General features: G+C 50.0%; 1 protein-coding gene across 2 annotated transcripts; it reads left to right on the top strand.

Moving 5' to 3' along the window:
* The first annotated feature begins 11103 nt into the window (after positions 1-11103).
* Pvalb (parvalbumin) lies at positions 11104-26392 on the top strand. 2 transcript variants are annotated; one of them, NM_013645.4, is made up of 5 exons: positions 11104-11167; positions 13352-13419; positions 14851-14983; positions 16169-16278; positions 25810-26392. In NM_013645.4, the coding sequence occupies exons 2-5, from the start codon at positions 13359-13361 to the stop codon at positions 25836-25838; spliced, it is 333 nt and encodes a 110-aa protein (NP_038673.2). In that variant the 5' UTR covers positions 11104-11167; positions 13352-13358; the 3' UTR covers positions 25839-26392. The 2 variants fall into 2 exon arrangements, with proteins under 2 accessions (NP_038673.2, NP_001317615.1); NM_001330686.1 differs by lacking the exon at positions 11104-11167 and having other exon boundaries at positions 13267-13419.
* The last annotated feature ends 259 nt before the right edge of the window (positions 26393-26651 follow it).

Here is a 26651-nt window from a genome sequence, read left to right as displayed (position 1 = left end):
AACTTAAGGCAGAATCTAGTGGAGATTTAATTTGTGTGTGTAAATCATAAATGACAAGGACATACTGTCATGGTTGTCTGCTACACACATTGTATTGCTCTAATAATGGGATAGCTTCCTTTTGTGAGAATGTTTTTTAAAATTATTTTACATTTTGTGTATGCATGTGTGTCTGTGGATAGGTATGTGCACATAAAATCAATTTCCCAGGTAGGACAGAAGAAGGCGTTGGATCCCCTGGAGTTAAAGTTGCAGCTAGTTGTAAGCTGCCTGTTGTAGGTACTGGGAACTGAAGTTCAACCTTCTGCAAGAGCAGTATATGCTACTAACTGCTTAGGCATCTCTTCAGCTCCTTTTGTGAGAATATTAAGGGCCATCAAGTCATACAGTACAGCTGTTTGTAATCACCATAGCTTTGAGTTTTAGGGGTGAGATCCCATAGACTGTAAAAGAACATATTGATATTTACATGATAACATTAAGGTAGAACACAAGAAAGCAAAACTTGTTTTTGTACTCTGTGCCCTCATTCGCCTTGGTTTCTAAATGACCCCATTTGAGACCAAGGTCTCTTGGTGCTTTGTGCTGGGAAGCCTCCTTCGTAATAGCTAAACAACCCAACAGAGTTCAATTAGGGTTCTCCACAGGAGCACAGGTAAAGGGCTATTTATAGAAGCAAAGGCAAAGAAAATGACTCTCATTCCCTCAGCAACCATTAACAGCCTATAGATCCTCAGAGAGGGGCGGGGACTTATAAGTCCATTTCTGCTCCTTGCCAGAATTTCATTCTGCCACTGCTGTTGAATATGGTTTTCCAAGTGAAATAGCCACCATTTTTTATCAGATCACCTAAGCCCTACTGGTTGAATTTTAGTGGGTTCATATCTCAGTTTGTTGTTGGGAAGAGGGGGTGAAACCCCTGGAAAAATCTTACAACAACAAAATGTAAGGGAGACTGCTAGGAAGAGGGTTGAAAAGGAATCAAGAGGTAAAAGGTTTTCATTAGTTTTTTGTCAACTTGATAAATAATCCATACTCATCTGAGAAGAGGGAGCTGCAACTGAGAAGATGTCCCATTAGTGACCTATAGGTAAGTGTGTGTGTGGCTATTTCTTGGTTAACAGTTGATGTATGAAGGTCCATACCACTATGGGTGGGGCCACCCCTGGGCAGGTGGTCCTGGGTTGTATGAGAGCAGATTGAGCAAACCATGGGAAGCAAGCCAGGTAGCAGCATCCCTCCATGGCCTCTACATCAATTCCTGCCTCCAGTCCTTGCCCTGGTTGCCTTTGGTGGATTGTAAACTGTGGAGTGAGATTTCCTGACCAAGTTGCTTTTGGTCATGTTTTATCATAGCAAATAGAAATAAAACAGGGCATGAATAAAATCAAAACACATTATATGCATGTGTGAGAATGTCAAAATGAAATTCATTGTGTATAATTAATATTTGTTCATTTAAAAATTAAATGAACTAAGTTAACTAAGAATAGTAAACAGTCTTTAATTATTCATGATTAAAGAAAAAACATTTGCAAGTTGGAGAGGTGGTTCAGTGGTTAAGAGCACTGACTACTCTTCCAGAGGTCCTGAGTTCAATTCCCAGCAACCACATGCAGCTCACAACTGTCTGTAATTCTTGTTCCAGGGGATCCAACAAAACACCCTCACACAGACATGCATGCAGTCAAATCACCAATGCAATGCACATAAAATAAAAAATAAGCAATTTTCTTAAAGAAAGAAAAGAAAAGAAAACATTTGTGAGCAAAAGTTCACCATGGGTGTGGTCACACTTCTCAGACTAACTGAGGAGCTGCTGGGGTCGTGGCGTGTTCTCAGCCTATGGCTCAGGCTGGGTTCAGAGTTCAGTGCTGAGGACCCATGTAATACTACCTGGACCAGAGACCGTCAGCTTGGGAGCCACTCTCCCCTGTCAGTCTTTCAGCGTCACCAGCTCCCAGGCACGTTTGAACATGTTGCTCCCTTGTCCTAGATTGACCGTCTCTCGGGCCTGGACAGCCTACTGGGCAAGTCCCCTGACTCATCGCTCACCACTGCCCAGCACTTGGCTCTGCTCATCGCCTTGGAACCATAGCTGAGTTTCCGCCATTGTTGGACCACTCTGAGAGTCACTGTTTGTTTGCAATACCATTGTGTAATCCAGACATTTGGGAGAGAAGCCTTGTTGGCATCTGAGAGACCAGAGTCCTTGTCACCCTCTCTCGTCTCATGTGGACCAGGCTCTCCCTGACAGTCACTGAGGGTCTAATTCTTCTCATCTGAAGTGAACATGGCACTGCTACCTGTATGCTAGCTGTCTTAACCTTTGTTGGCAGCTGAACCCACCTTTCCTTCCCTCCATCTCTCCCTCCCTCCTCCCCTTCCTTTCATCCCTCCTCCCTCTCTTCCTCCCTCCCTCCTCCCCTCCTCCTCCCTGTCTCTCTTTCTGTCTCTATCCACTTGCCCTTTTTTCCCATGTTTCCTCCTTCTCTTTCTATTTTGAAAGATAATTCATTCCCCACCCACCCACCCCCAGTTTGCCAGAGCTACAGTGATGAGCTGATAAGAGCACTCAGTCTGCTCATCACAGGGACCGGTTTAATGGCAGGCATGTGGCCCCAAATGAGCTATTCTGGATCTGCCTAGAACTTGCTATAAGACTGCCTCATCACAGATTCTCTTGGCTTTGGGATATGGTTCTAAGGTGCAAGCAGCCATCTCGCCAACTATGTAGATAATGACACCACCAACGAGCCCCTTGATCCAGCCACTCTTGATGGATACACACCTGTGCTTCCAGTTACACAACCAGAAAACCCTCTTCCATGGCCTTACTTTTTTTTATAAAAGAAAGAAAGAAAGAAAGAAAGAAAGAAAGAAAGAAAGAAAGAAAGAAAGAAAGAAAATACATTAGTCAAGCTTGTTTTGTGACAACGAAAGAAAATAATCTTGACTGTGCTTGTTTCCTATGGCCATGGCTCCTTTGTGTGACTGTGGGCAGCTTGCTTGAAGCAGTGGAATGAGGTGTGGGGGTGGGGGAGTGCTACAACAAGGCTTGACCTATCCTAAAGTTCTAAGAGCTTCCAGAGGAAACCACAGAGTGGAGCCAGTTCAGATCCCAGAATCTGGAAAGGTGACCAAACAGTTGTTGTTTTAAACTACTGAGTTTTGAAGGTCTTTGTAATTCAGCAGTAGATCAAAGTACTGACCGATGCATGACTTCTGTTGTTAGGACTAAGCAAGGTGATGGTGAGTGTAAATTCCATAGCACAGCACTTGGTTCACAGAGACTGCTATTAAGAAACAATATGTAGAAGTGGTAATGACTTTTATCTTTATTATTTTTATTATTATTATTAATTATTATTATTATATTTGTTACACAACTTACTTTATGAGCTAATTGAAGGTAACAAGCATGTACATATTGATGTCCTGGGACCTGTTATAGAGTGTGCATGTCTTAGTTATTCAGTTAGTGCTGATTCCAATCAATAAATGAATGGACAGATAGGTGGGTGGATGAATAGGTGGAAAATGGATGAATTGGGGAATGGATGGACAGTTTAGAGCAAAGAGATGGATGGATGGATGGATGGATGGATGGATGGATGGATGGATGGATGAATGTTTGGTTGGTTGGATGGATGGTTAGGTGGGTGGGTGAATGTATGAATAAAAAGATGGATAGGTGGATGGATGATGGATGGTAGATGCATGGGCAGATTGATGGATGGGCAGATTGATGAATGAATATATTGATGGATGGAAGAAAGGATAGACAGATAAGTAGATGGATAAATACATGAATAAAGGAAGGGATGGATGGTTGGATGGATGGATGGGTAGGTGGATGGGTGAACGGATGGATGGATAGATGGATGGGTGGATGGATGGATGGATAGATGGATGGATGGATGGATGGATGGATGGATGGATGGATGGATGGATGGGGGATGGATAGGTGGATGAATGGATGAGTGGCTGGATGCCTACACAACAAATAGGAATGTTTGCAAAGTACATAGCACAGAGCTCACAAGTGAGATTCATCCAAAGCTTATGTGGACCCATAATTTGATTGATCACAAGTATAGAAAGACTACAGTTGTCACAGGACCTCAGAGAGCTGTGAGGCTCTATGAGATGGGCTGTCAAGCAAGACTTCTTAGAACACAAAGGAGGAACTCATGAAAACCCTTCCCTCATGCGTCTAGATGGCCTCTCAACATTACTGAATGGGTATGATTTGCTGCGGCTGTGGTCTCTGTGCAGAAGTTGTGGATGCTTAGACAGTGCAGGGGTAGGGGGCTATTTCACACCCTGGAGGCAGAAGTCCACCATTAGAACACAGCAGCTTGCTTCTTGTGAGATAGCCACCAATGATGGTAGGTTGCTCTGGTGACCTCCCAGGACCTCTGTGTGTCCCACTATTCCTCCCATGTGTCCCACCTTTCTCTCATTACAATTCAAGTCACTCTGGACCAGAATCCACTAACATGATCTCTGGTAAACCTGAAAGCTTCCATAAAGACCCTGTCACCTGACACAGTCACTGTTGGAAGCCTTAGGTGTTGGGACGTCAACACTTGGGAAGAGGACTCCATCTGGCTTATAACTCTGGGCACAATGATGGTGGGAGGTGAATCTTTGATTGTCCCCTTGGCAGTGGGAGGTGGGGACACCTGAGCGTTCTGATGCTGATTCACGAAGGTGCTGTCCCTAGAGAGAACACCTGTGCTTTCAATGGGGTGGGGGTGGGGTCTGGTCAGCATGTGTGAAAGAAGAGGTGCTGGCCATTTTGAAAGCGAGACGTGAGTTCCCAGAGATGAGCAGAACCTCCCTTTGCTGCTCCATACACCCACCCAGACATGGGCCAACATGTGAACACATACGAACTCACAGTGCTTTGTGATCTCCCTCCATCTTGCTACATGATGTGGTTTATTAGTGGTGATGAAAGAATCAGAGACTGGGGTAGCAGGTGAGGAAGATGTTCTCAAGTGGGGACATGGCCTTGCTAACCCAGAACACCCTGCTACAGCTAGAATTGTACCAGGCCTCCCAAGTTCATGCCCAGTCTCCTCCATAGCTCCAGCCCACACAAAGCATGGACTAAACCCTCCCCCAACTCCTCTGAGTACTTTTGAGACAAGTGGCCTTTCAGGAAGAGGTCACAGAACCCTGGTGGCCAAAAGACACGGTCACCTTGCTGTTCTTGGCCCTTAGCTCATCTCTCTGGCCCAAACTTTGGCTCCTTCCAAACCCTGGTGACTCTGAGACCCACCCAGCCCTGTCTACGACTCCCATTCTCTGGGTTTCCCTTCTTGTGCGGGTCCTCACTTCCCAGAAGGCATGGGGTTTGTTTGCTCATTTGCTTGCTGTATTGGGACCTTGGAGCTCACATACACTAGGTAAATACTCTATCCCTGAGCAATACCCCCATGCCTTTTTCTTAGGCTTTTAATTCTGAGATACCATCTTGCTAAGTAAGTCAAGCTTGCCTTGAATGTCCTTTGCATCCCAGGATGGTTTTGAACTTTTGATCCTCCTGCTTCAGCCTCCTGGGTCCTATGTTAGAAGTTTATGACCTCTAAATGCCTTTCTCCTCTAACTCACTGCCTCTCACAGCTTCCCTAACCAGCTCCATTCTATATATGAAAACACTGAGGCCAAGAGAGGCCTACTGACTGGCTCAAGGTCACTCAGGGACAGCATCATATCTGGGCTCTCTTCTTACCTCCTGGGCTTTGGACCTCTGTGAGGAAGGGGAAGGGGGAGGGAGACATCATCTTAGGATCTGCCTGCTGGGAATGGGGCAGAGATTGCTTGAGTTAATGTACGTCACCCCACACGACTAACCTCATAAATATCACTGGATCTGCAGATCCACCTGCGGCCAGCGTCCTGGACCGCAGCAGCTCTGTATCCTGTTGCCTGCCACAGCAGGTGGAAATAGCGTGAACTAAGGAAATCTCACCAGCGGAGATAACAGCTGAATGCTTGTCTCCTGGCAGACAGTGGCTAAGAGAATGCTGACCCACACACACATCGGTCCCTGCCCCCCTCCAGGGGCTGGAAGGCAGAGTGGGCTTTGGACATAAGTGCACATGACTGACCAGGCTGTGTGAGCCTGGACAAATGACTTGGCTTCTCTGAATCTCAGTTGTGTTCATCTGTGAAAAGAGAATAGGAGATTCATTTGGGGATCGTATGTATAAATGTAACATGCATGGCTGTGTCTTGCTAGAGGCTATGAGCAATTATTACAGTCTGAGGGATGGAAGGGACAAGGGACGAGGTAGTGTGGGGATACATCATCAGCCTTTGTGACAGGTGCCCGGTCTCTGTCACAAAAACAACAGCAACAACAAAAACCAAGGTCTGGGGAGATGACTGTGTCAATAAAGTGCTTGACACACAATCCTGAGAACCTGAATTCAGGTCCCCTGCACCCACATAAAAATCTGGTGGCCTCAGGAGAGAAGCTGGGGTAGGCAGATTGCAGGAGAGCTGCTCTGACTGAGTCAGCAAGGCAATGACCCTCGTGTTCAGTGTCTCAAAAGATGTGGAGAGCAATTGAGGAAGACAGCTGACATTAACATGTGCACGAAACACACTACACACACACACACACACACACACACACACACACACACACACACACACTGAAGCCAGAAGACAGCTCCGCTGCACGTGGTTTCTGCCTTTAGGATGCCTGCTGGGGGTAGGGGATTAGGGTGGGGGAGTTTCAAGTCCAGAAAAGCCACTTTGTGTCTCAGAGAGAATATTCTCAAGAAGTGTGATGTCCTCAAACACAATGGCTACTCAAGGGACCTCCCTCATCCTGCACAGCTGTCCACTCCAGGACCCTCCTTGGTGATGCTTCCTGGCCTCCAAATGCCAGGACTCCATATGCATCTACCCGGAGCCAGTCTCTCTCCATGTGAGTCTCACAGTGCTGACACATCTCTAAGCTTGCAGTGTCCCTTGAGGCCCAGGCCCAGGCCTCCCCTGCTCTGCACAGTGATGGGAGAACCGAGCCCAGCTCCTCTCAGCCAGTGAAACCTAACCCCAGCCTTCCCCATCAGACCAACCCTACCCAGTGCAGCACCCACTTCCTCTTTCCAACAGGACTTGGACAGGAGAGTTTCTAGTGCAGCAGGGGACTGCCCTTTTGTAACCCTCCAGGGATGCAAGCCTGAGAAGGCAGCCAGTATGACACCAGGTGTGGTTGGGGAATACAGAGGAAGAACATCCTGTGGTGCCACGAGCTGGACTCCATCGGTCCCTCAACCCTCGGGAAAAAGTCAGGGTCCCGGTACTCAAGTGGACAAGGAGTCAGCGAGTGACAAACAGACACGAACACAAGGGATTGTTGATCTGAATATAATTTCTCAAAATGAGCATTAGACTTATATTACAGAAGAAAATAAGGAAGTTAGGTGACACATCCGCCAAGGTACATTGAGGTTACCCGATGCTTAATGATTCTTTACACAAAACAGAAGAATGCATACATAAAGACTGGCAGGAACCAGGCAATGTAACAACTGAGACAAAGTCAGCCCTATCTAAGGTCAGCTTGTTCTTAGAAGCCAGGTGTGAGTTCTTTACACTCCAGGGGCAAGGGCTTTCATACCCAAGCCATAGTTCTAATTCTAATTCATTGTTTAACCCACCACCAGCCAGCTCCTAGTAAATACCTAGCTATGCTATTCTTCTGGGCTTGTGAAAGTATGTGCTAGGGAGAGTCCGTACTCTCTAACCTTTCCGTGAGCAACGTAATACTCTAGTTTCTTCTTAAACCACAGCCCAATCTTTTTCCTAAACCATTGTAAACTCCTATATATGGGAATGACTCAGCTGTATTCTAAATGTTTGTGAGGGACCTCCATTTAACAGAGGAGCCCACCAAACTTTCTTCTATTAAGTAATGTAGTCTGCCATACATAACTATAATAAGAATTCTAAACTTACTTCGTTAAGTTTGCCCTGAAATTTCTAACTCTATTTAGTAGGTTGTAATGCCTGATTTCTTTCGCTATCTCTCTTTCAATGCTGGAGTCAATTTGTCTGAATAAGTAATATTCTTACTAAATTCCAAGCCCAGGGTCGGCTCAAGGCCTGCCTAGGATACTGGAACACTGGTGGAGGCCAGGAAGCAATGTTCAATCTAACTTAGCTATTTGTTAAATCATTCCTTGGGGGTACCTATAATAAAACAATACTGAAAGAAAGCATACAGAACCTCTCACTGACTATCTCAAGGACAAATCTGGAGCATCCGTTCTATGGAGGCCAAAGGCTCTCCAGGAGACCAGTTTCCATGAAACTTTGTGTCTCAGGACTGTGGGTAAGCTTTTGGACTTGTCATGCAAACTCCACTGGAGTGGATGTGGCACTGTGGTGTCCTGGATCAAGCCGTACCTGAACCTTTATAGATCTGGTAAATCTCCCCTCATCTTTAGGCAGACTGAACTGCACTGTCCTGTCATTGAGAGTCAAAAAGTCTTCACTGATAAGTTTAAACTTCTGATTTACACTCTTGTAAAGACTGACTAGGCTAATTAGTCAAGGCTGCCAGGATTAACTCAGACTTGAAGCAGAAGGGCTGGAAATGTCTTAGGATCATCTCTTCAGACTTTAGGACACACCACTTCCTTTCTAGCTGTGTGACCTTGGACAAGGTTCTTTTTTTTTTAAGATTTATTATTACACATAAGTACATTGTAACTGAAGAGGGCATCAGATCTCATTACAGGTAGTTGTAAGCCACCATGTGGTTGCTGGGATTTGAATTCAGGACCTTTGGAAGAGCAGTCAGTGTTCTTACCCACTGAGCCATCTTGCCAGCCCCTTGGATAAGGTTCTAAACATCTCTGAGATTCTATCTCTTAAAATTTCTGAGTTCTGTGTAAGGGTGCAGTGAAGAGATATGCCTAGATCATAAGGCCCCCTGGCAATGTGGTTCACTTAACATTGCTTACTTTACAGAACAAAAGGACATGCTAGTTGTCAGGGTTTTCCCTCATGGTGGAGCCTGCTCCCCTTCCCCACCCCACCCCACCCCATCTATTGCTTTCATCCAAGAAAGAAATTCAAGAAAGAAAGAAACTTTGAAGCCAATGGAACCTGGGTTTGAATCACACTTCTGCTTTTGTGACCTGAAACAAATTGGTCAGCTACTCTGAGCCTTATTCCTTCCTCAGGTAAGTGGGGAAGACATTTCTCACTTTAGAAGACAGGAGGATGAACACTGTCTCCCAGTACAGAGTCCTGTAGGCTATGCAATTATTTACCAGCCTTCCTCAAGATCTTCCTCAAGGAGTGCTCCACAAACCTTGAATGGAGTCCAGCCTCCCTGGGCTCAGTCTCCCCACCCCCATGACTCCAACTTTCAGTCTGCCTTGATGAGATCAAAGCCCTGAGCCTGCGCCCTAACCTCCCTCCGGGTATCCTGAGTGCCTTCTAAGATGTTCCTAAGTCAACGCAAAGTCCTGGCTGCCAGGTCCTCTTAGTTGGATTTGGGTCTGTGCCAACCCTGACCTTAGCTATAGTAGGCTGTGGATACTCATGATATAAGCTATAATCAAATCCTGGTGTCTTCTCCCTGAAGCCTGAAGCTGCTGCCTCTAATCTCAGAACCTTCATAGACAGTCATGGCAAAACTAGTCATTTTGTGAGAGGTTGATTTTGATCGTCAACCTGACCTAGAATCCGCTAGGATTGAAAAAAAAAAAAAAAGCAGCATACTTCCAGAGATTAACCTGGGAGGTTCTGGCCTAGATCCCATTCCCATCCAAGGATCCAGAGCGTGAATGGACTGTCAGGAGGTGGAGGACCTGTGGAAGGAAGCAGCAGGCTAGAAGTGAACCTTTAAAGGGCACCTAACATGGCCTCTTCCTTCTACTTCTCCATGTTTCTTGGCCTCCATAGGTGAGCTTCATCAAGTTCTACCTACTACAGGCCTGGAACTGTGAAGCAGCTAAATGAGGCTAACACCTCTGAAACTGGGAGCCAAAACAAGTCCTCCTCTTAGAGATGGTCTTCTTGGGTATCTGTCACAGGCAAAGGCGAACACAAGGATGTGTCCACCTGGTGTACTGGCTATGTTTCTTTTCATTGTGCACCGAGGCCCCAGCCAGGTTTCCCCACTGTGGGCCCCCGCCCAGTCTTTTCAGCCTGCTGTGGGGAATGGGGAGTGGGGCTTCCTTACCTCCGATCTCCCATGGGACTCTGGAACTCGGAAGCCACTGCCAGAATGGGACTCCATAGCTGACCACGTCAGCGCCCGGAAGTTTGATTCGGGGTAGGGGTGAGGAGAGGAGCCTTTCATGGTGTGATCTCAGACACTGTACCTTTCTTGTGAAACTCATCCATTCATTCCCATGTCTCCAAATTCAGACCTTGCACAGCATCTGTAACCTGACCCTTGGAAACCAGGAAAGTGATTCACACGCCTTTCTCCCTCCAAAGCACCCTTACCAGTGACATTTGGCATACATCATCAAGGGTGCCTATCTCCCTCAAGTTCAAGCTTACCCCTTATAGCAGGGCTACACAGCTGGGAAACTGAGACACTGAAGACGAGGCTTGTCCAAAGGTGGGCTACACCTCTCCTCCCGCCAGACACTGACATATTGCCTGGAAGCTCCAGCCTGGTCCTGGCTGCAGTGCCAAAGCTGTGTGCTGCAGACCCATTGCACTGCCACCACTGCCACAGGAGGTACCCCCACAATGCCTCAGGGTGTCTCTTCACCCCTAGCAACCCTTGTTTCCATCTTTCCCTCTTCCTTTCCTTGCAAGCTTGGAACCGAGTGTGGCTGCCACCCAAGGTGATCATGGAAGGCTTCATGCAAGAGGTGTGCCCTGCTTGGACCTTAGTGCTGGGTGCTGTAGGGAGGTAGAGGCCAAGGGTTATTAATAGGCCTGGCTCAATAGGCCTGGATGGGGGTGAATGTGATACAGACACTCAGCACCGTGGCTGGGGAGTACCTGACACCGGAAGGGGAGGGGGCCAGGGGCTGGGGGAGCGCCACCTCCCAAAATAGCCAGGGCTGTAGACTATTTAAGTGGCTGTCCCACCACGAGTCTCATTTCCCAACAGGATCTCCCACCAGCCCAGCTTTTCTGTATAGGCTCCGGCCTCTGCTCATCCAAGGTAAGCGGTAGCCTCTGAGGTTGGAGGATGGAGAAGGTGGAATCAGGCCAATTGAAAAGGACAGCCAGGCTGCCATTTCTCTAGAATCAAAATGGAGGTTGTGGAGTACGGGATCCCTGAGTTCTCTCCGAGCTTCTTGGGTAGCCTGAATAAATACTTGCCCCCAAGGATGGACCTCAGCTGTCCCTCAGATGGAGCTGAGAGGTAGAGCCATATGTCTGTGGAGGTCTATTGGTTCTATCAGGGGAGCAGAAGGCAGAGGGTGAGAGGCAAGCACTTGGGTGAGGAGTTGATTGGCTAAGCCAACAACATGCATGCTTCGCTGAGGATGTCCCAGTGAGGGGACTCAGCAGCAGAGGGAGGAGCAAGGGGAATGGTGAGAACCTTTACCATAAGAGCCAGTATGTGGCTCAGACGCACTGTAGGACTGAGGTTGGGGCATGAGAAAGGATATCTAAGAGGTTTACAGCACACTAAGTCACACCAATAAGCTGACCCTGCTCTGCCTCTGCCTCCATATGGATGGGTCTTCGGGCATTTAGAGACTCCAGGCTCACTATAGCACAAGGGTCTCCAGTTGGAGAAACAGATGCTGTAACTGGGGCCACAGTATAAAGAGAGCCCAGACATTGAACTGTCAACACAGAAGCCTGGCACACTGGAACTGGCAGTCCAGCTGGGAACAAGGGGTAGAGGCTGAGGCCACTAAGTCAACTGAGGCAGGAGACATAGGAGCTAAAGCAGCTGAAGGGTGCAGGACAGCTGGGGGGTCTGAAGTGGGCCTCATGCCCAGAGCTATGAAGTCAGGGGCTGTAGCCTAGGAGCCTTGGAAGCCAGCTGGCAAGCTGTGGCCCAAAGACGCTGACTCACCAGGAGGGGGCAGCTGGAGCCAGGCACTCCTAAGGTTTCCAGGAAGGGCAGCCTTCCAGGGCTCAGCTAGGGGAGACAGTGTTGACAGCAAGTTGTCAGGCAACTTGAGCTACTGGGCAGCTGGGAAGCTGTCCCTTGGTCCCCAGTATCATCATCACCCCAGACGCTGCCCACCTGCCTCAGGTCCCACACAGTGATCCTCCCATCTTTAACACAACACATGACCAGAGAGAAAGGTTATAGCTCAAGGTCATGGGGGGATTCAGCGTGACTCACATTCAGAACTCTATGTGTATGTCTAGTGCTCATATACACTTCGAAGGCTGCTAGCCACAGTCTGAAACTTTGGGAGACCTGAGGGAAGATGGCAGCCTTGTACTCTGGTCCCGTGAGATGAAAAATGTCCTGTTTCCCAGAGGTGATACTCTGATCACAAAACATGGTAATCAAAAAGTATGGTCTGATGGTACTATCCCTTATCCCCCAAATATGACCAACTTGAAAGGTAGATAGCTATGCTGTGGGGCCTCTCTCACCTTAGCCTCCCTAATGGGAATTAGATGAAACACAACTCAGCTGTGTCTGGCCCTGGAGACTAGAAAGTGTGAGAAAAAGAGTCTTCTGGCAGATAAACTGGTGCCCAAAAGGGTCTTCTGACAGATAAACTGGTGCCTTCTTCCTCGCAGAAACCAAATCAAGTTTCAGAATGTGGTCAGGTGAGGGAGGGATGGAGCCCAGACAGAGAGCCTCTGCACAGAGGAGCTCTGATAGTCCAACAACCTCCTCCCTGGGTCCTGTGGCTCAGGTTTCAAGTTCTTAACATTCAGATTTTTCGCGGCATAAATTTGCATCCAGGACAGAAGACAAGAGGGTACTGGAGGCGTGGAGAGACAGAGTGCATAGCCCAGGGGCCACATCGGGGTGGAGGCTGGTCAGCATCATTTTTTCCCCACGCGAGAGGACATTGTCCGAGATGCCCAGATCGGAGCCTCTCTGCCTCCCGTATGCCCTTGACAGCGGCAGAACGCTCCAGTCTCTGCTGGTGGCCCTTTAGATCAGGAGATGGCCCCTGGCGGCGGGGTCCTGGGCGAGCCTCCTGAATGCCCGGACCCCATGGGCATGTGGCCCGCTCAGCTTGGCGGTGCGGCGGGACTGAGCTGCTGAGCTGTGCGCTGAGCCGGGCGCCCCCTGGCGCGGAGCCAGGCCGAGCGGGCGTGCGCCTGGCGCGCGACACTGCAGCGCTGGTCATATGAGCAGAAAGGATGAGGAGAACACTTTTTAATCTTTTCGCACTTGCTCTGCCCGCTCAAACAGTTGCAGGATGTCGATGACAGACGTGCTCAGCGCTGAGGACATCAAGAAGGCGATAGGAGCCTTTGCTGGTGAGCAATGCACCCCCACCCCACTCCCCGCGCCTGGCCCTGTCCCCTTGCCCTCTTCCCGCTTCTGGGGCACCCCTCATCCCTCTGCGAAGCCTCCCCAGTTTCTTCCCTCACGCATCGGGTCTCCATCCTAGGGGGTTAGCTCCTTGGTCCTATGCTTTCCAAGAGCTGCACGGACTGTGCTCCCTGACTGAGTCTCACAAAGTTGAGGGCTCAGAAGAGTGGCCTCTCCGGGAGAACTTGTGGGGGGGTCCAGGACCAAGTGCGAAGACCAGGGAGGAAGAAGCAAGGACCCAGACATCCTCCTCTGAGAAGTGTAGAAGGGTCTGCAAGCCTGGGCTTTCTCTTCAAGAGACCCCTTTCCTTGGCCCCCATTCCCAACAAGACTTTTCCTGGAAGGTAGCCCATTAGTGGAGATCCCCTCCCAGGACAGACATAAGGGCACAGTGACCTTTCTGCATCAGGCACCCAGCCCTGCCCAGCCCGCTGCAGCTCCCCATCTGTACCCCCAGCATCTAATCCTTTTAGGTAGTCCAAGAGAGGGGTACCCACTCGGCTGTGTGATCTCTTTCCTCTAGCTTAGATGTTCTTCCTCTGTCACCCAGGGAGGGAAACTGAGGCTGGGATAAGATTCAAGCTGTACAAGGTCACCCAGTCCAGCACAGGAAGAATGAGATCTGAGGTGGCCTCAGGTCTCAGTGCCCCACCTTGGTGTGTAAAAAGACAAAGCAACTTTTTTTCCCTCCAACTCTGGGCTGAGGGGAGACCATAGTTCTTAAGAGTTTCTGGACAGAGAGGGACATCTATCTGCTTTTTATATAGCTTCCTTCTCCTCCAGACACATACAGGAAGCTCCAAGAAGCCCCCCACCTCCCCCTGGAGCACTATGATAACCCATTCACAGTGCCTTGAGCCACCTTGTCACCCTGAGTATGAAACTCAGCTGAGTTCTTAGAAGTCCTTCATCCCACCCCCAACCACTGGGATGGGTCTCAGAATCTGTGCAGGACTTCTGGGTCCTCCCCTCCCCCTCCCATGATGTGACCTTGACAGAACTATGTCCTCACAGAGTTGATCTTTCTGATCACAGTATGTAGCCAATGAGAGAAAGCCGCCTTTCCATCCATCCTAGCTAGCATCCATCGCATGCCTGTGCACAGCCCACCCAGCCCTCACCCAAAAGGCTTCATAGAAATACAGTTCTCAGGAGGCTGACAGTCTCCCTGTGGCTCATCAGTGTGTGTATGGGGGAACCAAGAAGGGTCGACCTTGGGCAAAGCATCCTTTCCTAGCTGGGCTCCCTCTGTCCTCCTGTTCCCCACAACCATGCAGGTACCCTTTAATAAATGGTACAACATCTCTTTCCCTGACTTTCCCGGTGCCTCTCCCCTGTCCTTCTTTAACCTCCTCTTCCCCCTCAACCCCCAACAGCTGCAGACTCCTTCGACCACAAAAAGTTCTTCCAGATGGTGGGCCTGAAGAAAAAGAACCCGGATGAGGTGAAGAAGGTGTTCCATATTCTGGACAAAGACAAAAGTGGCTTCATTGAGGAGGATGAGCTGGGGTAAATTGAGGATGGGGCGGGGAGCAGGGCGGGGATGAACCTGGTGATAGCACCCAAAGTTCCCAGCCACCCCTCCTAGCAAGCGGGCTTTGCTTTGTCCCGGGCACCAGGGAAAGATACTTCCTGCTTCCGGGAGGGTCAATCCCTCAGCCTGGAGTGCAGCTAACTAGGTTAAATTATAGCCACTTAATATCGCTAATGGAATGGAGTTACTTAATAATTTAATACCAGTGAAGGAGCACTTATTCTGACTGCTTCCCACCGCAAGCAAGGCAGGAGGTATTCTCCTCAGAGTGTCATTGATTTCTGTGGGGCTGAAAGGCACCTTCACTGGTCTGGTCTGCAGACCCCCCTCGCCTCTGGACCAGAACTGCAGCCAAGCAACTTCTGGGCAAGCCAGGGAGGCAGAGGCGGCTCTGGATCTTTAGGGTCCTTGGAGCAAAGCTCAGAGGAGACTGGAAACCTGCATCAGCAGAGAGCCCTCTGCCCTAGCCCGCCTCAGCCACCTGGCCTGTATCTGATGACCCAGCTGTGCCTTCTGTTACTTTCTAGCCAAAACGGCTTTGAATTTTGTTAGAAACAGAAGGCAGAAGGTGTTCCGAGATGCATTTTAAGTAGGAACTTCCCTCAACCTATCCTGTCTCTCTTCCAAACTCTACCCCAAGGACACCTTCTTCTAGAACCTTCTTCCACCTACTTATGTATGCCCGACAAGTACAGGCACAGGCGTGTACACATGCATGCTAAGTGCTCCCCATCCTCCATGTATCACCATCTCTAGAGGGCCTCCTAACTCCTCCTTCACCATGCTCCCCTCTGCCTCCTCCGTCTGGGTGTCCATCATTCCATCATACATGAGCATGAGGTCTGTCTCTGAGAACTTGCCCTCTTCCTCCTTTACCCAGAAAGCTCATTACAATCACTACAGTGGCCCCAGTATTTTTATGTAGTTATTGGGTAAGCAAAGGCAAGTGTGCCCTAAACTGGTGTCAACCCTGCATAGAGGGCCATCCCCCACCTCACACCCACCAAGGCAAGCCACACAGGCCACCAGGCCAACCCAGCTGCACACAGGTCTCCCACCACCTGCCGCCTGTCCCTACTTCCCTGGCCCTCTGAGGATGCCAGCCCACTGTCCAGCAAGGTTCTGCCTGTGACCTTGACCTGACTACTTTTCTCCCCCAGGTCCATTCTGAAGGGCTTCTCCTCAGATGCCAGAGACTTGTCTGCTAAAGAAACAAAGACGCTTCTGGCCGCTGGAGACAAGGATGGGGACGGCAAGATTGGGGTTGAAGGTGAGTAGCCGTGACTCTAACTCTGGGAAGGCTGGGACTCTGGGGTATGCGGCTGTCAAAGCTTTGGGCTGTTGAAGGGAACAGGGGATGATATAAAAAAGAAAAAGAAAAAAAAAAAGACAACCCATAGGTCATTCTGCCAAGTCCAAGTCTGCTAGGCAGAGAAACTCAGCTATATATGTTTTCCAAAATGTGAACAACCCATAAGAAATGCCCCCCCCCTTTCCCGCTGGGTAGGGGAATGTGGGAGGGAGAATTGGAGATTTTCCCTGTTTTGCTTAGTTTCTGATCCAGGAGCTGCCTACATTGGCTGTGTGACCTTGGGCAGTGTCTGCCCTTCTCTGAACCAGAGGCTCATGTCTGTAATCAGAGGAGATAGGCCCACTGATCGATCCCCCTGTACACCCCCCCCCAAGGACCCTCAGGCCCTTGTAGTGTCAGATTCCAAGGATGGAAATTCCTTATCTACTGCCCTCCCTGGCGTCTCACCCTGGTGTCTTATAACCTCAGATAGGGTTTGGTTTTTTTTTTTTTTTTTTTTTTTTGGCTTCATTCAAATTCCTTCCACCATTATAGGAGAGCCAGGAAAGACCCCCCCTCCCCCCCAAAGTACCCAACTCCCAGCTGGGAGTTAGGATGTGCACTAAAGACGTGAGCATCTTTGCTCTGAGCCCAGGCACGAGTCTGCTGGCCCACTACCCCGAGTCCTTATCTGGTCAGCCTGTCTGGCGAGGCGTGTGGGGCACATCCTAGAACTGTCGGCTTTCTTAGCTTCGTGACACTTTGCAGAGGGGCCACGAGGGTGATCATGGCCTTTGCCTGGTTCAGAGAGCTAGGACACGGGGCGTGACAGGGCTCAGCATGCTCTGGGGCTCATACCCCAGCCTTTTCTAGGGTCTCTCATCATGTAACTTCAGCAGGACTCAGCAATTTCATCTCTGGGGGACGATGGTTCTCCTCTCATGAGGAATCCATGTGCTAATATGTAAAGTACTTAAGACAGGACCAGGCAGAGTATATAGCAAGTGCCTTCTGTGTGCCTGTTAACTGAAAAAAAGTGGGGGGTGGGGCTAGATAACATTTGCTCTCCAACCCCCCAGGGTCCATTGTCGAATTGAAGCAGGTATTACTGAACACCTGTTGCCTGAGGGGAAAGGTCTGACTCCCACACTCCACTTCCCTTCTGCTCCTCACTACAAGTAACCTTGGCCACATCCCCTGCCAGTACATACCTAGGCTCTCTTGCCTGGCACGTGGGTTGTTGCAGGAGCTCACGTTGGGACCTGTAAGTGGTGTGGACACAGATTGCTTTGGGGAAAGTACAAGGTTCCATAGGTACTCAGAAACTTTATTAAGGGGTTTTTAATGAAAGCGAGAATGAAGTTCAGGTGCAGAGGGTGCCTTGGCCACCGGACATAGCTGTTCTTCTTTTGGGTGGCAGGAAGGAGGGGCCTTTTGAGGGAGCTGAGCAGACAGTACAGGAGAGACACTTAGCTCCTTGACAGCTCTTAGTGTGTCTGCCAGCAGCTGCACTCAGAACCCCCTACTCCTCAGTCCCACGCCAAGCCTGGCGTCCCCTACAGCTCAGTTTGATCCTACTCCCCTTTCTGAGATAGGGCTCGGAGCTAGAGGCAGGGTCTTCAAGCTGGTTGCTCCCAGCCAACCTAAGTGATGAAGAAAACCAGGGCAGGCAGTTCTTGACCTGGTTCCCTCCTGCCTCCCCAGCTCTCTGCCATATTGGGTCTTCCAGAGCCAACTAAACTCTTTCAAAATGTCTAGCACCAGGTGAGAGAAAGATAATTAGGACAGGGACTGGTGAGACGACTCAGTGGCTAAGAGTGCTGGCTGTTCCTCTAGAGGACCAGAGTTCAATTCTCAGCACCCACATGGCAGCTCGCACCTGTCTGTAACTCCATTTCTAAGGATCCATCGCACCGGGCATTCATGTGGTGCACATATCTGTACCTACAGGCAAAATACCCATAAATATAAAAATCAAAAATAATGAGGACAAAGGTATAGCACCATCTTCTGGTAAGAAATCCTTGGACAGCAGGCCTATATAACCCTGAGCTGCAGCTGCATGGAGAAAACACTCATGAAAACAGGGGAGCACTGAAGGCAGTGCTCAGTAAGTACCCAATGAATGGTAGCTATGTCCTGTTAGCTACATTCTGAGTATGGCCTTGTGTACAAACACACACACACACACACACACACACACACACACACACACACACACACACAAACACACACACACACACACACACACACACACACACACACACACACAAATGGTCCTTCAGTCTGAGTTAGTCATAATTAAAAAGCTCAGGACCAAAGGATGTATTGGATTCCAGACACGTTTGGATTTTAGAGTATTCACGTAGTGTGGCCATGGTCCTGAAAGGGTTCCAGATTTCCATGCCAGGCAAGTAGAGAGGTTCAGGCAGCTGAGACATGGAATCCAGAGGCTAGAGTGGTACAGGTCAGGATCCAGCAGGCAGAGGTAAGTCCAGGCACACCCTAGCATCAGTGAACCCACTGAGGCACGGATGGTTAGGGAAGGTTTAGAGATTGGTTTTCCAGGAGCCATCAAGGGCTACTCCCTAGGTGTAGTGTGTCTCAGGCTAGAGCTAGGCTGTGTGGTGTCATCTCCTTTTCTCCTGGGATGACCGAGGACATCCATTCAGAAAAGGCAGCTCAGGGAGGCCAAGGTCACACTAGGTTCGAGATCTAGGCTTCAACCGCAGTCTATCTGACAGCACAGTGGAGACCTGGGCCAAGCTATGCAGGCTGCATAGCACTTCAGGCTCCTGGAGGAACAGACAGCAGGAATGAGAGAGGGGACGAGGTGGCATTGTGTCATGAGGACCCTAGGGGCCTGTGCATCCCTAGTGAAGATGCACATGCCCACTTCTGTAACCCAGTTTGAAAAGGATTGATGCCAAACAAGAGTGCCATGGAGGAGACAGAATCCTTCTCTGGGGCCCAGAATGTTTTATGGTCAGAGAATCTTGAACCCCACCTCTAGCTTAAGGATGCTTCAAGTTCTGTTGGATCCAGGCAACTCAAAGTGCCCACCCTGGTCTTTAGAACCAAGACTAGCTAACCATCCTGTCCCGGAGGTTCTTCTGCACGAACGACCTTGAATCAGGACTTGGGCTCGGCTGTGACCCTGAACCATGGGAGCAGTCACAGGTAGCTTTTCCTATGTGCCAGACAGTGCCCTCTGCTGTCTTCTTAGCTGCCTGTGAGGTAGATACCACTAGGGCTCCCACTTTAGAGGCAGGGAGAGTGGGGCTCAGAGGCAAGGAAGAGGGAGATGGTCAAGATGAGTGTTGAGGTCTGCTTGCTTGCAGCAATGGCTCCTGCTGCCTGTTCTATACCTGGGATGCGGTTGGAGCTTAGTCAACGCCTAGCATAAGATGGCATTAGATACTTACTTACCTTGTGGCTTGCTTCTCTCCACCATGCTTGGGTTTCCCTAAAGCGTCTTCTTTTCCCCTTCTTCTGTTCTCAACCCAGCACTAAGAAGAAGGCCTGGTGCACAGTGGGGGAAAAGAGAAATTTGTTTAGTGAATGGATAGGAGACGGGAGAAAGGAATGAACGCAGGGATAAACTAGGAAACGAATGACTCAGTCAGTCATCCAATCAATCAGTTAGTGAGGGAAAGTCAAAACAGATGAATATGTATCCTGCAAGACTGCAGGAAGGAGCAGGCCCAGCTCCAGCATGTAAAAAGACGCTCTGCATGCACAGGGAATAGGGGCTTGTAGCCCCAGGTGATCTGGGAGTGCAGGGCCAGCAATGGCTGCTCTCCCCAGCTCTTCTTGTCTCTCCAAGGAGAAAGATGCTTGCGTGGTTCTTTAAGAGCCCAGTTGCAGGAAGAGAAAAGGAAGACACTGTTATAGCAATGCTCCTTCAGACTCTGGTATCTAGGGCAGCTACTTCCAGGAAGTTTAAAAACATGTATAGATGTGATCAATTGCTAATGGCCACCCTTAAAAAGCTGGGACCCAGCAGGGAGAGGGAGGGGAAGCAGAAAAGGAGTGTGTGTGTGTGTGTGTGTGTGTGTGTGTGTGTGTGTGTGAGAGAGAGAGAGAGAGAGAGAGAGAGAGAGAGAGAGAGAGAGAGCACACAAGGGGGGGAGGGTCAATAGCCCAGCTGTGGCCATGAAGGTCAGACAGAGACACACCAGTGGCATGGTCTCCTTCACTTCTCAGCCGTGGATCTCAGGCTGGGCTGGGCTGGTCCCTCTGGTTCCCATCCCGAAATGTTTGCTTCCCAAATGGAGTCCAAGTACCTGCAATCTTAACAAGTTACATGGCAGTGCTGATGGACCAGGGAGCCACACAGAACTGCGACTTGTAGGGCTGAGCTTGGAGGTCCCACTAGGACCCTGTGCTCTCTACTTCTCTATAGAATGTGTCCCCAGCCTTGTTTTCCACACTTGATACGCAAGGAATGCATACCACAGAGAGGGATGAGGGTAGCATCCAGCCTGCTTCCTGTGTGTCGGGGCGCTACAGCCACATCTCCCCAGTCCATCTCAGACCGTCACAGAGCTTCGCCGAATGTATAGCTTTGTTCTCTGTGCAGACAGGGAGACAGAGCCTTGGGAAGCATAGGTGCTTGCTTCTTTGCCCACTGAGTCTTAGCTGGACTTGCACACCACATGCCTCACAGCCGGGCGCACTTGCATTTGTCACCCAGGCCCAGTGATGATGGCTCTGCTTGCTTTGTGCTTTGTGCCAACTACAGCTCCAGCACCTGTGCCCTGGGTTTTCACTCCTTTAGTTGAACACGTAGTTACTGGGGTTGTAGGGATGGAGCCTTTCTGCTTCCTTCTGGCAAAGTCCTTAGCGGCCTGCTGCGGGGGTGGGGGGTGTTCAGGGGAGTGGTGATGAAGTATGACAGGCGGTGAGAATCAGAACCTTCCTGTGGGTAGACACCAACCCTGAAAACACCCTGGCCTTTCCACTTTCTGGGCATCCATCCCCTCATCCACACCTCTCAGCCTTCTTGCTATGGCTTTATAAACCACCTTGCTCCTCCATTGAAAAGGAATTAAATCCTAATCCACACAGAAATAGAACTGTGAGATAGGGGGAGAGGGGGCAGGAAGGACAAGAGACCCCTGTCTCATTGTGATCCCCACCTGTCTGCTCTGTGGGAGGGTACCCATGAGGGCCAGCCCACAGCCCTTAGGTGGACATTGTCTGGTCCTGTCTCACTGTCCCTCCCAGCAGCCCCAGAGGCCAGGAGACAGGGGTCTCAGTCCTCACTGAGAGATGTGTAAACTGAGGCCCAGTGAATGTTGAGGGCCAGGGCATGCCCTTGGTGGGATGTGACCTGGGTCTCCTTCGCACGGGCTTCCTCCCCGAAGCCGAGCTGAGCATTTGGAGTTTGAAATGTTTCCGTACTTAGCAATCTGCTCCTCTATTCCCGGGCGGACTTCCGCTAGCTCCGGCCTTATGCTGCACTAGATAAGATGGAGCAGGGAGAGGACACGGCACTACTTATGTAACCGGCCTCTTGAAAAATGGAGCAGCGGTCAGGGCGGAACAAGACGTCCTCTCTCTACGCATCCCTCTCCTTTCCCTGCTAAGGCTGCAGCTGGAGTCAGAGGCAGGGCTGTTCCAATCTGTCTTTGATCAGTAACGCAGCCAGCCTCCAGCCTCCGTCAGCCTCCTCATGGCTGAGACCCGGCCTCAGTTTCCCCCACTTACATCCCGAGGATCAGAGCCTGTGAGGATGAAATGGGATAAGGTAGCTGGAACCGTCTGGCAGAGAGCGAGTCCTCAGGACTGTTGATGCCTGTGGCTGCCTGGCTTGACCCCAAGTGACCCCGCCTCCTCATCCTGCAGCAGGAGAAAGTGATCCTGTTTGCGGCACCCATCTATAAGAAACTGAGCCCTGGAGCTATTTTGAGGCGAGGTGAGGTGATAAACCAGGAGCTGGGCCCTTGCTATGGTCATCAGAACGGAGGGAAGGCAGGCCTTCCAGACGCTGACTCCCTGAGTCTCAATTTCACTCGGGGCTATCAGCCTTCGCTGGCCTCACCTGTCAAGAGCTTCTAAATTTGTCCATCCCCACAGCACCCAGGACTGGGGCAGCCCTAATTAGGCTAATTTCAGTTTCCTAAGGGAAGGAGGAGAGTGGCTCAGCCTCCTCTGCCTCCCTCCTGCCATGCTCCCTTGTGTCTCCCTCTCTTTCTGATTGGATAAAGACGACATCAGAAAGTGTCCTCAGGAGGATGGCTTGGGATTGTGCTGTTCCCATATGTTTTGCAGGAGAAAGAATGTTCTAGATTTTCCTAAAGGAAGCATGAGCTTCATACCTCATCAGTAACTGACTTGGTTGTACTCATTCTGCGTGCCAGGTGCCTCTCATCTGTGTCCCGTGAAAGTCTTTCTCATGACCTTATATAGCTGTCCCCATTTTACAGATGAGGAGACTGAGGTGGGGTTCTAACTTGGATTGTGTCAGGTGCTTACACGAGGTTGGCTGTTGGGTGTTTGAGTTTCCTAGATGGTCTGACTCCATCCTGCTTGACCTTGATTTGGGAGATTGCTATAGGAGGTTCCTTGCCAATTGTGCTGTGGAGGTCCAAGGGAGATGGCACTACCAAATGCTACCAACAGCCACCTCCTCCTATGTGCCAAGCACTGTTGTGTGCTTCCTTGGCTGCTCTTCAGGAAAGTGGCATGAGCTGGCATTATCCCCACTTCACAAAGAAAGACAGCACGGTGGCCCATGGCTACCTAGCCAGTAATAATGGAACAAGTCACAGGTCAGGGTGGCTGTGTGGTCATGGGAGGATGCCTCCGTGGGGACAGATGATGACTCACACTAGCAATGGGAGTGACATTGGCAGATGAAGACGACAGACCCCTTCTGCTGTGCCGGGGAGCAGTTGGGCATCTGTAGGTTGGTCGAGCAGTTTGAGGTATAGAAGTGGCTTGATGACAGCAGCTTCCAGGAGCTGAGAGCTTTCTCAGCACCAGACCTGTGACAGGGAGCTGTGGTGCTAGCGGGATGAACAGCCCCAAGAAGCAGCTAATCTCCTGGGTTCCGCTTTGAAGGTGAGGAAACGGAGACAGGAACATCTAGCCAAACTCACGAGGAGAGGAGCTATTGGTTCCCGTTCTCCCCTGCCCGCACCCTCTGCTTGCTCCAAATGCCAAGTTAGACCAGGAAGTTAGACCCTTTGTAGCTGAGATGGGAGGGATGAGACAACTGGTCCAGGGAACCAAAAGGACAGCAGAACAAGATCCCACCTCTACCCTCCTACACCCAGTTTGCTTCTGGGACCCAACTGACAAATCAGTTGACTTAGACTTTCAAGGTCTCTGTCTGTCATTTGATTTTCTTTGGGGTGAGAGGGTATGTTTTAGAGGAGACCTTTGCCCAGAAAGCTGATAGTTGATTGGCAGTTCCTAAGAGCATTGCCTGACCCTGCTTTCAATTTGTCTACAGCGCCCTGACCAGGGTTCTAGGAGGGGATAAAATTAGAATCCCTTCTAAGAGCCAGGCTCCGGGGCCTTAAGGACATCCTAGCGAACTCACAGAAGATCCTGGGGTCTGATGTATTGGGCTTTTGAAAACCTCATAAAGCTAAAACATACTAGCAGGCTCCCAAAAGCCCAAATTCCCACCCTGGGGAGCCCTCATCAGTATCCCTGGTCCTCCACCACTGGCTGCACCCCATCTTGTTTAGACCTCTCCCAATCCTACTGATGCCAGCTCACGGGCAAGAGATGAGAGGACTCTTTCTGAGAAGCGGTCCAGAGCCCATATTCCCTAGTGTGACTGTAAAACCTTGCTCCCCTCTGATATCCTGTGAGCAACACTGGGGAATTTTATTTCTTCCCAGAATCTGGGCTGCTGGCCTGGTCATTGGGCTCACACAGGAACTTTATGAGGTCAGAGGACAAATCATAGCCCTGTCACTTATTTTTTTATCTGACCCTGACTGCTTCAGCCTCTGTTTTCCTTTCTGTAAAATGGGAATCAACTGTGTACCACCCTTCACCCCGCTCCCCTTCCATTCATTCAACGTCCAATTAGTGTCACCTGAAGGGTGTTAGGCCACTGGGAAAGGGATGAACCAGGGAGATGGGGCGGGGATGGGGTGGGGACCAACAAAAATAAGCAAGAAGATAAATAAGATCATGTTGTGGTGTGCTGTGCTGAGGCTAATGAAAGTCATAAAAATGGGCCAATGAGACAGAGCCAGCAGTGGCGATATTTGAGCCAGGACGTCTGTCACTCTATACCTAGGTTAAGGGAGGTCACAAATCTCCCCAGGAAAGAAGGACTATGAGAGTGAGTGAGTGTGACCATGTTAAAGCTGAGCTCTGGGACCTCAGTTTCTCCATCAGAAAAATGCAGGCAAGAATGTGTCTATCCGTGGCAGTCGTAAGAATTCCATGAGGCAACCCTCCCAGGATTCTTCTCACGGAGATGTTTGCTGAATGCCTCGCAGATTGTCACCGTGGACAACACAGGCAGTGTTAATGAGAACTCTAACGACAGGATAAAGACAGATCAAGACCCCTCCCTCCAGTCCTGCAAGCTCTGGAGGCCTGTGGCTAAGAAGGCAGGCCCATTGACCTGCCTGGGGGAGATTCTGTGTATATCTGAGTTCCCATCGATACTTCTTGCCATTAAGTCCCAGGGCCTTTTGAGATTTCAGGAGCTCCTTCATCTGCATGGACCCTCAGGGTCGCCCACCTTGAGTCCCAGCCCAGACTTCCATATTCAGGGACACTGCCTTAAGGTGTGGTGTCTGTCACCCAGGTCCCAGGCTTTGTCCCCTCAGAGCCAGGACCAGGAGAGCTGCATGGTATGGCTGATCTTGCTGGGGTCAATTTGAATATTTAAAGTGTTATTTCTATTTGCACAATGTGACAGTAGGAGGAAGAGTCCCTTTGCCCTTCTCCCAGCCTCCCTGGAGTTAACATTTATGTAACTGCAGTACAGGGTGACACATGAGGAGTGGCATACACGGATGTCCTGTACACAGACTGGGCAGCCAGAGCTGACCTCGGGGGTGCTCCCAGGATCCTCTGGTGGCCTTTCAAAGCTGCTTCACACAGGTCTTTCACTCATCTCTGGTTCCACTCAGGGAATTGGCTCTGCCTCCCGCCGTGGATGTGGAAGGGACGAAAGCATCCTAGAAACTGCTCCAGGAAGGGCCTAAACCTCTCACTGGTCTCATGCCACAATGGTGCATTTCTAGAGGTGATGGGAACTGGAGGCTCAGAACCTCAGGGGGTTCTCAGAGACAATGAATGACGAGTTCTAAGTCTACCCTGACCCCTCCGGTCAAACAGCAGCTGTTCAAAGAAACGGCCAGGCTCAGAGCCTCCATTCCCTCATCCACAGAGCAGGCATGGTGACTAACAACACAGTCGCAGCTGAAGCCCAAGGAGATATTGTACTCGGAGGGTTTAAGATAGCTGGTGCACGGCAGACGTGGGGATGCTTGCCGAAGATAAGAGTGTGTCATTTTTCTTTTGCAGAATTCTCCACTCTGGTGGCTGAAAGCTAAGTGGCGCTGACTGCTTGGGTCCCCCACCTCTCCATCCCCAACGCCCCATCTCAGTCCTTCTCGCGGCCCTCCTGAGTTTCTGTTCAGTTTGTTTGTGTTATTTTTTACTCCCCCATCCTCTATGGCCCTCGGATGACGCCATTCTTCTGGAAATGCTGGAGAAACAATAAAGGCTGTACCAATCGGACACCACCTGTAGGGAGGACCCAGGCCTGGCAGGGTGTTGGTTTGGCAAGTTTTTTTTCTTTCTTTTTAGGGCAGTGGGGGTATAGTAGAAAAAGTGAGATAAGTCAAAGGACAACGCCCCGATATCTCCTGCCTGCTTGGTACTGAGTGCTCATGTGGGCCACCTCGTTCAATCTCTGCACCTTTCCCACAAGGAGATGGGGGTGATGGATCGTCCATCTTAAAGATACAGAAACTGCCTTTTAAAGAGCAGAAGGGAAGGGAAGGGGTTGAGTCCTTCAGGACTAGCTAGATCAAAGGACTCCAATGACACTCTATCAATTGCTTTTGACTTTGCTGTGATAAAATACCTGAAAAGAGAAACTTAAGGAAAGAGCGGTTTCTTTTGGCTCTCTAAGAGGGTGCGGCCTATCATTGGTAGGGAAGCCCCAGGAGGCAGGCTACATTGTGTCACACTGTATCCACATTCAGGAAGGAAAGAGACCAGACTAATGGCGAATGGCAGTGCTCAGCTGGCTCGCTTCTTTTTCTTTAGCCTGGGACTCCAGACCATTGGGTGGCACTGGCCACATTTAAAATAGGTCTTCCTACCTCAGGCTAATCTACGAACTCCCACAGCGGCATGCC

Source organism: Mus musculus, chromosome 15 (genome assembly GCF_000001635.26).
Source record: "Mus musculus strain C57BL/6J chromosome 15, GRCm38.p6 C57BL/6J".
NCBI lineage: Eukaryota > Metazoa > Chordata > Mammalia > Rodentia > Muridae > Mus > Mus musculus.
The sequence above is the reverse complement of the archived record's forward strand: the minus strand, read 5'-3'. Positions and strand labels throughout refer to the sequence as shown.